The sequence below is a fragment of the Euphorbia lathyris genome, chromosome 6 (genome assembly GCF_963576675.1).
Source record: "Euphorbia lathyris chromosome 6, ddEupLath1.1, whole genome shotgun sequence".
NCBI lineage: Eukaryota > Viridiplantae > Streptophyta > Magnoliopsida > Malpighiales > Euphorbiaceae > Euphorbia > Euphorbia lathyris.
This window is the reverse complement of record NC_088915.1, coordinates 21,811,244-21,824,340: the sequence shown is the minus strand read 5'-3', so window position 1 is coordinate 21,824,340 and position 13,097 is coordinate 21,811,244. Positions and strand designations below refer to the sequence as shown.

Here is a 13,097-nt window from a genome sequence, read left to right as displayed (position 1 = left end):
AACTATCTATCTTAAACTTTTAGTTCAAATTATTTTAACAATGAAAATAGAGATGAAATAGTTGACCCCAACTCCAACCCGTTATATCAAGAGCATATCCAACACTCTCTTAGTTGGGATATTAAGTTAAAATTTGAGGAGATAGAGTTAAAAACCAACTCCAACAACCTCTTAGTGCCTCCTTATTTCTTTTTTTATTAATAATTTATTATTGATTAGTCTCTTCTTCTCACTATTGTTAAATATAATAATACTTATTAATTTTAATAATAAAATAATAAATAAATAGTGAATATGATGAGTGTTATTGAAGACTATATGTTTTATTTACTCTCAAATTATTAAAAGTTAATTGTTTATATTATTTTTAAAGAGTAGATTACGAGTCTTGCTTTAACAAGTCAAACATATTATATAAAAAAAGGATGATATTTAAAAAATGTTAATTTAATATTTTCGTTTTCTAAAAAAAAATAAATAATATTTTAGAACACAATGCACTTGCATGTCTTTTATTATTAATTAATAGAAACAAGTGCAGAGTCTACAAACAGTATGATTGTGTTTTGGAATGAGTTTTCCATTTTATTTTATTTTATTTTATTTTTTGAACCTGGACTTCTTTTCTTCATCTATAGCTTTTCATAATGTGATCCAAAAGTTGAAACAAATTAAGTATACAGAAAAGGAAGTGAACATATAAAAAAACATTCATAACTAGGTTAAGTTTACTATTATATTATTTGTTTTTGTTTTTTTTTTTTTTTTTGAAGAGCTCTTACATTAGGAAGAAACAGAGGAAGAGAAATAATCCACAATAGCTTCGTCTTAAAACATCAAGATTCACGTGCCCTCATCCTAAACCAATAAAAACGCTAGATTGAACTAAATAAAAATAAGGGTAAATAATTACAAAGTCCTTATGTTTTTATCTAATATACTACTTAATCCCTCTGTTTTTAGAAATAATTATATAATCCCTCAGTTTTTGTTTTTGTCAACTCCGTAGTCCTTATGCTTGGGTCAATAATCAAATTATACTAAATAAATTTTAAAATACCAAAATTACCCTTTACTTTATGTTTTAATAATAAAACATCAATTTTTCTATTTTATATATTTTTTTTCTTTTTTTTCCTACATAATCACAATCTCTCCATATAAAGTAATTGATTTATTAATTTTTATATAATTATAAAACTTTAATTTAGTACCGTAAAATTTATTGACTAAAAAATGAATACAAAATATTTCAAAAATTATTAAAATAGGAGTAAGACTATAATTGTAAAAAGTAATTTTTTAGAACTCTAATAAATTTTACGAATGAACAAAAAAATATATGATTTTTAAATAAAAAAATTATAATAATATTTAATATTAGTTTAAAGATATTATATTAAAAAATAATTACAATTTAAGAAAATTAAATAATACATTTTTTTCAAGTTATTAATTTCGGTGTATATGTAGTTCAAAAACTTCATTAAAACTAATTAGATTAAATTTGAAACTAAAAGATAATTTTTTTTATGTATATAACTAGGGGCAATTTTGGACTTTCATTCACAAAAACAAATGAAAGGACTAAAGAATTGATTAAGATAAAACTTAAGCACCTTATAATAATATGATGGACTTACTATTGTGTTAAGTAAAAACATAAGGACCTTATAATTATTTACCCTAAAAATAAACATACTTCAAGACACGTGGACAGAGACGAATCCAGGATTTTCACTTTGTGGGGGCAAACTATATACATAAAATTATAACTTTATAAAAAAACAATAACAATATAATAAAATATTTTAATTACAGTGTATCAATATAACAATGGACTAATAGTGGCGGACGGATCCAAATCAACTACTTACAAAAATAATATAAAATTTTGGAGTGAGGTGCAAAAATAGATTTAAAGTTCACAGCTAGGAGCAATTTTACCCGTAACTTTTAAAATGAGGCAATTTTATCCATAACGTTGGCAGTTAAGAGCAATTTTATTCTTAAAATTGATAAATTTGGTAAATTTGAGAAATAATTCATCAAATTGTTTTCTCGGTCATGAAATTTGTCATCTGCACTTCACATTTGCATCATTTTATCACTAATTAGTAACATGTTACGAACATATGATTAGATGTGAAAAAAATTAAAAAAAATATATTGTGTTTTGTACAAGCTGGACAAAAAAAAATCAAATATTTCGTCAAATTTAAAAATGTTAATCTCCAATTCTATTATTAAATCACAAAAAAAATGTTAAATCTTTCTTTTTTTTTTATATCTAACCGATTGGCAACCGGTGCAGAATAAGAAGGAAAATATCTTTTATAACGATGTTTGAAATTGATCCAATTTATTAATGTTAGAGATAAACTTGCTATTGGATGTCAACGTTAGAGGTAAAATTGTACTATTTTAAACGTTAAGAGTAAAATTGATGTTTTTACATCTTATCCCAAAAAAATTCAATTAAACAAAATTTTCAAAATTAATTAAAAACAATTTTTGAATCGATGCAAGGTAAGTACGAATTAAAGTATATGATGAAATGATCAAAATTTTCAAATTAATACAGCTGAATTCAGGTATATTATTATAAGTGTTAAAGTAGATCATCCAGAATCTAAATAATTAATTTCCTCATTTTCCATTTTCTCTCAAAAAAATAAGCTTAAAAGAGAAAATGAATAAGCCCTTATCTTGCCCTTGTGCGTGTCCATTAATTTTTTCCAAGTCTCTTTATTGAAGCCGTGCATTTTTGGCAAAAGATAATTAAAACGCAAAGGGAGCTGTGTTTTATATCATCTTCTTCCCCAAATTAAAAGTTCTGTAAACCTAACAAAATATTCTGCAAGTTGCCGCCGTTGCTCAGCTCCATACTAAGGTGGCTCTCTAGATCCATCGGATTACAGTGGAGGCAAGTGTCCCCATTGCCCCCACTGTGAATCCGTCCATGCACATGAACCAATAGAATACTCTTTGAATCCTCTTTAGATCAAGATCCTTCTTTAATCATACGTAAGATTAAAGGATCGCAGTTCAAGTATATTACAAATTACCTAAAATACGTCCATCACTAAAAAAAAATGACACATATTCTTCATATAATTTAAGGAAAATGTTCTAACGTTGATGGGTTTTCCACTGAGCTCTCAATAACAATCAGTTCAATTCAGTTCAATTCAATTCAGTTCAGTTCAGCATCCAGTTTCAGCATTCAGTTTCAGTATTCAGTAATTTATCATTATTTATTATATTATCATTATTTATATATAATTTATTATAATAATTATTATTATTTATCTATAATTTATCATTATTTATTACAAATTCACAATCAATTATTATTTATAGTTTATAATTATCTATAAATTAGATAAAAGTCAAGAAATGATAGTTTATTAAAGTATATATGGTTTAATAATAAAAAAAAAACTAAAGTATGCATCTATATTTAAAAATTAGGAATTACATCCATATTATGAATTATTTCTCAAATTTATCAAATTTATCAATGTTAGGGATAAAATTCCACCATTTTAGACGTTAGAGGTAAAATTATTTCAGACCCAAAACGTTATTTTTGCACTTTAACCCTTAATTAAAATAAAAAGTTAACAGTTTGTACTCATATGAAGATTTGTATTTAATTTCATAGGCTTTAAATTATATATAAATTTGTGTTTGTATGTAATTTGTATTTTTAATTTAAATTAGACTTATTTTTATTTAATTTCATAGGCTTTTATCGAGCCAAGATTTTATCATCCCGGGCTTTTATTTGATATTCAATTTAGTTTTATCTTTAATAATATATTTATTTATTATTGATATTATTAAATTTATTAGAACCATTATTATTATTATTATAAGTTCATTAATGTCCAATATTATCATGAAAATTATTTTAAAGTCTAATATCATCATTATTGTTAAGTTCGGTTAAGTTCGGTAGCATTCAGTTAAGTTCAGTAGCATTCAGTTAAGTTCAGTAGCATTCAGTAGTATTCAGTTAAATTCAGTTCAGTATTCAGCAGTATTCAGTTCAGTTCAGTTCAATTCAGTTCAGTTCAGTTCAATTCAGTTCAGTTCAATTCAGTTCAATTCAGTTCAGTTTTTTCCAGTGATAAAGAACAGAGCCTAACTTATAAATCATAGTGGGGTCGCAACGACCTCGCCTTGACCCATTTTATGTCTTGCTTCAAGCATCATTGAAATCCTCTCATACCCATTTTATGTCTTGCTTCAAGCATCATTGAAATCCTCTCAGACACCATAGCACTACCCTGCAGATTCAATTATATCAAATTGGTGAGAAGGGCATGGATCGAAATAAATAAACAATGCTCATCAACAAAATAGTACGAACCTATCATCCTCACAATGCATACAGGGTCCCAAATCACTAATTGATGCCAGTGAAAATCTATTAGGTCACCTCTGAATCACCCCCGACCTAGCCAAGCATATCGAGGAGTGATTAGGATCATTGTAGCTTGCTAGTGGAGTATACATAGATAATATAACTAATCATAGACTTTACAATGTCAACACGATGCAGTGTTCATCATCCCAATACGATTTCTCTTTACTTGTGAAATAAAATGGTTAGAGGGTCTCATTCTGAGTTTGAGCGTTCATCATCCCAAGGTGATTCCTCTTTATTATAACAATAAACTTGCTTTGCATATTGTACAGAATCATATTTTTCATGAATGCATGAAACATATTGAAGTCGATTATTATTTTGTGCGTGATGCAATACATGATGATCTCATTGCGTCATCCTATCTCCCGATGACGAACCAATTGGCTGATTTTTTACCAAGGCTTTGGATAAGAAAAGTTTGATTATCTTCTTAACAAGTTCCACATAGTTACATGCTTTAACTTAAGAGGGGGTTTTGGGCAAATTTGCACCTTATCCCTATAGAAAATTAGGTTTTTCTTCCTATTTTTTTATCGTTTCCCTCTTGTATATAAATATATACTAGAAGACAAGAGAATACCAAAACTTATCAATTATAAATGCACTTTTATATTTTATATTTTTATTTATTTATTCTCATCTTTTACTCTTTCCCTTTCCTATCTAATTTTAATAAAAATATAATTTTAAATTTTAAATGTATTATCTAAAATAAAATATATAATATTTTATCAGTAAATACCAATATTATTGTGAATGTTTTATATGACACCAATACTAAAACCCACAAACGAGTTAATAAATACTCAAAATAAAAATAAAAATATTGATTTTATCTAATTTCTCTTACTAGTATATATAAATTTGAAACTTGTACTTAAATTCTTTCATTTAGAAATATATTTAATTGATAAGTTTTACTTCATTTCTTTTAATATTTTCGTTTGATATTATTATAGTCTGATAGGTTGTCATGTATGAAGTATATGTGTGTCCACCGATAGTATGACCCGAGTTGGTATAAGAAACACTATAGGGGGACAGGGTCTCAGGCGTCGGATCTCCGCCAACCCCTGGACCAGTTATCGGAACTGGTTTAAGTGATCGTCCTAGGGACTAGGAGAGTCGGGCATCCGACCTTCCCGAAGGGAGGCGGATGTCTCCGTTCGGATGGAATCCCAGCGGACACTTTGAGTAGGCTCATAATACGAATTGTCTATATATCGAGGTTTGTCCATGATAAACCTCTCCGAAACGAATTACGGATATATGAATTGACGGGATTTTAATTTCAAATTAAAACCATTCGTCACAAGCTCGTCAAGCTTTCAACGATTAATCTTTTCTTTAACAAATTCTACTGCAATGCAAATTATGAGTGTTCTCAACCCATCAAGTAAGAGCATATGCCGACATTTGGGCCCAATAAGGGCCCATTATGAAAAAAGAGAAGTGTGGTTTGTGAGATTTGTTGGCCGATATTTATAACGAGTGGCGGGCAGTTCCTCAAACAGGTAATCAGCAATCAGTATTGAGCTGAGGCAGTACCTAACCCAGAGAGGGTGTTGTTTATTTCTGTCAACTATGACTCTTCAAGCTTCTTCTTCTTCTTCTTCTACTACTCTTGCTGCTGGCATTTCTTCCTTCCTTTCCCCACCCAAAACCCTCCGTATCCGCCGTGCTTTGCCTGCCGGAATCCGAGCTCAAGGTAATTCACTTTTTCTTCTCTAATGCTTCTCAATTTTTATCACTTCTTTCAAATAAATGATGTATCTCCCACTCATTTGGAATTCTAGGTTTTACCTTCTATTTCCGTTTTTCTATGCTAAAATAGTTTTGTTATGCTTCAGCGGAACCATCCGATAAGTCTGTAGAGATAATGAGGAAGTTCTCCGAGCAATATGCTCGTAAATCCGGAACTTATTTCTGTGTTGACAAGGGAGTCACTTCCGTCGTTATTAAGGTGAACTTTTCTCTCTTCAATTTAGTCTCCAATTTTTCACTGTTTGAAATTTGGAATCATTAGTTCAGTTTTAATTCTATTTTCTTTGTAATTGTGAACTATGCGGATTAATCTTCTATCAGATTACTCTGAAGAAAGAAAGAAAGAAAGAATGATCAAAGCTTCTATACCTAAATTCCACTTTAAGTGCACATATGAGACACCGTTCTCTTTCTTCTTTATTTGGATTTTCATATCTTGAAATGCTTAATTTATCCTAATTATCAATATATTTGTTATTCTTTTATTCTAATTGTGAAGTTATTTTACATCATTGAGCTTATTTGCTTACACGGATTTCTTTTTTCTGCAATTCTCTATTTAATTATGCCGTCTACTTAATGTTGGTAGTTCAATAACATTATCATATGCAACTTCTTTGGAATTTAAACAGGGATTGGCAGACCATAAGGATTCATTAGGTGCACCTCTTTGCCCTTGTAGGTAAATGCATTCTATTTGATGCTAACTTCCAGAACTATTAAATTTTTAATTTATGCTTCTGCCGGGACTGTTAAATTCAGATGCCTGAAGATCACTACTAGTACCATTATTTACAAAAAAAAAAAAAATTGCTTCCTTGGTATATAGGCATTACGATGACAAACCAGCTGAAGCAGCACAAGGCTTTTGGAATTGTCCATGTGTACCCATGAGAGAAAGGTAAATTAACTTTTCTCTTTTTCAAATTAATTTGAATGCTGTTTTGATGCCTTTTGATGATATGAGGATAAACTGGCTTTGTTTATGTGTTCAAGCTGTTTGTAGGCCTAAAGGCTTATGTTTTTTTTTTTGTTTTCTTTTTTCTCTACCTGAAATTTTTTGAAATTGCTGAAACTTGGACTCTATTTTGTATCATTGCATGTATAGGGCTTCTGGCTTTTGTTTCCCCCTCTGAAAATACTACTAACTTTTGCAATCTTCATCTAAGATTCTCTTCTATTCTTTCAAGCCTTTTGCCTGATCTGAAGTGCCTAGATTTTCCTTTTGGCTCTCCAAACCTGTTTTAGTCTTTAATGCTGAGATTAAAAATTATTAAGTCCCAACAGTAATGAAATTTTAATCGCCTATCATGCAGCAAGCCTGTGACTGGGTGATAGGTTCTGAAAAATTGCATAAATCTTTTGGCTCCAGGTGCAGTAACTGCTGAATGGTAATATTTCACTGGAGATTTAAATGATTGAACATAGGAACCTGATGTTGAGGTACCTTTAAGTGAGGAAGATAGTATTGGAAGTCTTCTTATTGCCTTGGCATTGAGAAAAGAGTCCATAAGAAGATATGATATCAACAAATAGTCACCGAGTAAGAGGAATCATGCCTCTGGTTTGTTGCAGGGATGCAATTGTCAGGGGTGTTTTCATTCATTATGGAAAACAAAATAATTTTAATGTGTTTTGGGGGGTCCAGACTCCAGTATCAAGATGGGACAATGACTGTGGCACACATTCTGATGGTATTATTTGGCGTATTAGGTCAGTTGGATAAGGGATTCAATAAACTCCTCGGACAAAAGGCTTATTTAGATGATATCTATGAGGATGATTTAGAAGGCAAGTGGAAGACAAGGTTCAGTGTGGTTTTTATTTTTCCATTTGTTTATTTCAATTGTTAAAATTAGAGATGAAGAGAATGGTGATTCTTAGAATTAAGGAAAGGTACTTAGGCACAAACTGGGCTATTTGATTTACCTTCACCCATCAGGAGATCGATACAAAGTAATGAGGGTATTGAAGAAATACCCTAGAATGATATATTATGAGTTGTGAGTTTGGTTCAGTTTCCATATTTTGGGAGGGGTTTAAACAGAATAGTGCAAACTACTATATTAGAGCCTATTAAGAGGAAATTTGCTTCCACGCTCATGCTCAATGAATAGTTTCAGTTTCCAGTGCAAGTTTGTTTACGAGAACTCCGGCATACTTTATACAAGTATACGCCATAGACCTGGAGGCTGGAACTGCATCTCTACAAAAGGTTGAATGCCTTGAAGTTGTAGGAGATAAAGCAAGCAGTGAGGACAGACATAAGATGATTTGGGGGCACGCAGTGGGAAAGAATTTATTGTCTTAAAATTTTCTGAAGATTCATAAAAAATGGATCTAAGTAGCTAACCCTATACAGTTCAGATAAAAGATTTTGTTCAGTTTTTGAGTAGCTAGTTGTTAGATCAGTCACTTCTCTCATAAAGAATGATAGACTAGTCGAGCCAACTGAACAAGTAGCAAGAAGTGATATTGCTGCCAATCTAGTGAATGCAGTTATAGATGCTGCTGACTGGATGAATGATGAACATGGATAATGATTTTGAGATAATGTTTCCTGCTACACTGGTAATACTGGTATATGGAATTGTTCATGGGGTTGGGTACCTTCCTGAACTTTTACAGGCATGAACGGCCTTATTTCCATAACCCAGCTTGAACAGAGCAAGTATTCTTGGGCTTGCAGATACATTTCTGTTAAGGTTCAGCCCTTTTTGCTTGAATATAAAATTAGGCTTATATTATAATTATTGTTTATTTTTGGTCTGAGCTTGGATGAAATAATCCGTGTGAACACTGTAACCGTAAGATAGATCAGAAAATGAAATATTATGATATGCCTGGAGAGTTGTTGATTTCAACCAAATACTCAATGAAGCTTTTGATGAACTAGCCAATCTTAATTAGTTCATTAGCAGTGATACAAGAACAAGTTGATACTTTATAATTAATTGTCAGTCATCTTAGTAACTTGCTACATGTAATTTGCTGGCTTTAATCTGTATGAGAAAGGAAGTGTCTTAAGTCAACACTCTTTCAGTCCATAAATTTTGCCAGTTAAAGATTTAGTCGCCTGTATTTTAAGCTGTAAGAATGTCTTTGCAGGAAGGAGTGCCACTGCATGCTCTTCCTTACCCCAGAGAATGATTTTGCTGGCAACGAACAGGTAAATTCTAAATTTCTTATTTTGGGTTCGAATGCGACAAATTCATGTTATCAAATATAAATTAAGCACATATGATGTTGTTTTGGTGCAGAAAATCACCCTGGAAGAAATCAAGGAAACAACAGCAAATGTATGATACTTGTTTTGTTGTATTCTATTGTATTGTATTGTACGAGTAATCGCCCTGTATTACCGCAAATTTATGCTTGTATATTATACTACTTGCTAATCAGAAAACAGCAATTTTTACCTGCTACCAAATAAATATTTATGTCATGACAAAACTATTTACTTGCTGAATCATTTCCTCTTGACCAAGGATAAAGCTTCAAGTTTGTCTTCTGGCTTCAATTTAAAATAATGGAAACTTGGGCTAATAGGACAAGCCACAAAGAATATATCATCACGGGGTGTTTGTTAGGAGGGATATAGGAGGTGGGATAGGGATAAAAAACACGAGATAAGTTATCCAGCGTTTGTTTGTGAGATAGAAGAGTGAGACAGATGAGGGATAAGTCTCTTATCCCTCAAATCCTATACCCAGGAGGGGGGTGGTATAAGGAGGTCGGATAAGCTCCTGCGATTTTAATAGGATGGAAAAGTCCATCTTATCCCTCAAATTAATGTTAGGTAGTTTAAATAAGGTTAAAATAGTAAAATGTATTATTTTATCCCTATCCCTATCCCATGTACCAAACATTGAATAATAATTCTCGAATTATATTTTTATCGTTATCCTAACTATTTATCCTTGTCCATATCCCAACCTTTATCCTTATCCCTATCCCAATAGAATACTAAACGACCCGTCAGTGATTATCCAACTGATTGAAGATATTATCTTTTCTCTTTGAAGGGAATGGACAGAAAGCAGCCATTTTTTTATTATTTATTTTTGTGTATTAGCGTGGAGAAAGATGATAAAAGTTCTCCAACAGCCTCTTAGTTTGGGTCTTCAAATTACTAAGGAGTCTTTTTTTCACCTTTTAGTAGCTTCTTATTTTATTTTGGGAAAGTAAAAAATAAAGTCTGTGGTTTGGTCTATTTTCAAATATAAATTACGTGGTTTAAAAATTGGCAAATAGGTATTTTGGGGTTAATTATGTTAGCAAACACAGTCCAAATTGACTAATTGTGTTAAAAAAAAGTCAAAAGTCAATGGGAAAAAAAGTTAATTTGGTCTTTATATTTATTTATTTTATAAATTAACTCTCTTATTATCTAATTATCACAAACAAATCTCAAAACAAAAATAAAAATTCAAACTTACTATCTTTTTTCTCTCTTCCTCTCCAATCTCTCTCCTCTCTCTTGAATATGCAAAGCCAAAAGGGATCTGCGCAACAAAACATGGCGTTTAGCTCTCGTCACCCCATCGCTGATCTCATCATTCGTTTCGGATTTTTCTTGGGCTGTTTCACATTATGACGGTATTGATTGAATGTGTTGGTTATTTTATATTGTATCCAACTCTTTCTTTTTCTCCTATTTTCTATTTTGCCGGCCGAATTTAATTAACACGGGTTGATGCATCATATAAGCAATGTGACACTTTATCAACTCAATATGTTATGTAAATAAAAGTTAGGCTTAATATATTATTTGCACCCTAAATTTCAATATATGTTTTGTTGCGCACATTCCTTTTGGCTTTGCATATTCAATCTCTCAACAAGGTTTTTTTTTTTTTTTTTGATAAAACTGAACAAGGTTGAACTTGTTAAATGTATAGTTTGATATACAAGAATGATATGGAGATAGAGAGAGATGTAATAGGCACAATAATGTTTTGAATCACCTTAATGATATTGGCTCTTAGGCCTTGTATTTATAGTGAGACAATTGTAGTTTGTATAGGAATACAATACATAAGTATAAGAGTATTGAAACTCTATCTAACTAGTAATATCGACAAATTGAGACTCTAACTAGATATGAATCTATATTTACAGGATAATAGGAATATTATCTCTAACAGAACTAACCTTTATTTTTGCATTCTAAACTTTATATATATGTTGAGTCTAAAAAAGAATTATAGCAAAGGTTGCACCAAATTTGAATATATATTTTTTTTATCTATAGATCCTTTGAGTATTTGTTTAAAATGCAGGAAGATCGACCACAATTAGTCCTATTTTGTGGGAATTATCCAGATACCTTACTCAAAGCTGCACAAATGGTAGAACTTTGTTGTGATAATATCTGACATTAATCTCGGGTAATTTTTCTAAATCCATCCAATCCAATCCTATCCTATAGTTTTTAAAGGTTGTTGTTATTCCCAGCCATAATTTCCCACCCCTAGCCACCCGAAAGGACGAAAATACCCTTTCAGATGTTGTGGGAATTTTTTTTTTCCTCTCCCAACACCCGGACGTGAGGACATCACGCCTCACCATATGGTGAGGCGTGTGTATATCATGCCTACCAAGTGGTGAGGCGTGTGTGTATCCGGCCCGCATGTCGGGGGAGGAAAAAAACAAGTTTTCCAACCTTATAGTTTATTGCGGATTATAATTTGAATTATTAACCTTTTAGTTTTAAATATAAATAATTAACATTACAATAAATTACTAATATACATGCAGCATTATATATGTTTTCATATGTGTTAAAAACAATAAGTTCTACTATATTACAACAGATATCAGTTCGTCCCGTGCCACTCCTCCATAAACTGCTACATATCAGTCCTAATAGGTGGACCCTCCTCATCCTCATCAGGCAGGCGTGAGATGACCCGCTCAGCGATGCCTGCAAAATGGCTAACCCACTGTAGAAATTAAAGATTAGAAAACAAACATATATAAAACAATAATAAAAAACCTGCATATTCGCTGTTGGAGCGAGAATGGTGGACCGGCGCATCCTGAGAGGCACGAAGCACACGAGGATGTGAATATTGTTTGTACCACTCCATGTATCCGGCATCACAAGTAGTGGGATCGGCTCCAACTGACTGGCATCTCCTCCGATCAACGCCACGAGTCGATGGAAATCTCCACCAATTATCATCAACTGTAACAGATGAATGTGCGAGTCTGTACGATAGAGACTTCCATGGCCGGAATGCAGTATCGGATCTAATATGCTCAGCCAGGATAGGCTGAACATAACCGACCCGGCGTAGGACTCGATCGGGCATAAACATCATCATAAACACCTCCACCACTCCAGTAATGCACGGATGGCGATATCAACTCCTGCTGAGTGACCCCAAACATCATCATACACATGGCCTGCAGTAGCTCAACACTACATGTATCGGAGATCATCTGACCGTGCACCGGAACACGTAGAATCTGCCATACATCGTGTAGAAGAATAGTCATCTCCCCGAACGGCATGTGAAAGGAGTTCGTATCGGGTTGCCACCGCTCCACGAACGCAGATATCAGAGGCGCATCCAAGTTCTTAAACATGGTGGATGGGAGGTGAGACAACTCAGTCCTCTCTACCATATCCCTCAGCTGTAAACATGACACATATGCAATTTCTGAATGTTTTTGAGGGTTAGGGTTAAAAATAATATGTAAAATAATTTATTGAGCAAATTATTCTTGCCTCGGGTGTCGTATCCCGATACCATCGCTCCAATGTGCCACATGCTAATGATCTGTTGTAGCACGTAAGATAAGATCGATATTGTCCTCCCAACATCCGTGAGGCAACGTATCCTAGAAAACTAGGAATCACGGAACCATCAATGGGGTCACCCTCCAC

The 13,097-nt window shown here is 32.3% G+C and overlaps 1 protein-coding gene across 1 annotated transcript; it reads left to right on the top strand.

The window, feature by feature from the left end:
* Window positions 1–5,945: 5,945 nt before the first annotated feature.
* On the top strand, window positions 5,946–9,703 carry LOC136231969 (ferredoxin-thioredoxin reductase catalytic chain, chloroplastic). The gene is made up of 6 exons (XM_066021006.1): window positions 5,946–6,146; window positions 6,289–6,401; window positions 6,835–6,884; window positions 7,032–7,103; window positions 9,311–9,371; window positions 9,463–9,703. Exons 1-6 carry the CDS (start codon window positions 6,023–6,025, stop codon window positions 9,505–9,507), a joined length of 465 nt encoding a protein of 154 aa, XP_065877078.1. The 5' UTR covers window positions 5,946–6,022; the 3' UTR covers window positions 9,508–9,703.
* The last annotated feature ends 3,394 nt before the right edge of the window (window positions 9,704–13,097 follow it).

Excerpts from the sequence above, each read along its gene's own strand:
- LOC136231969 (XM_066021006.1), top strand. The coding sequence starts at position 6,023 with ATGACTCTTCAAGCTTCTTCTTCTTCTTCTTCTACTACTCTTGCTGCT. Across the intron at positions 6,147-6,288 it reads TGCCGGAATCCGAGCTCAAG|CGGAACCATCCGATAAGTCT; the intron begins GTAATTCACTTT and ends GTTATGCTTCAG. Across the intron at positions 6,402-6,834 it reads TCACTTCCGTCGTTATTAAG|GGATTGGCAGACCATAAGGA; the intron begins GTGAACTTTTCT and ends GAATTTAAACAG.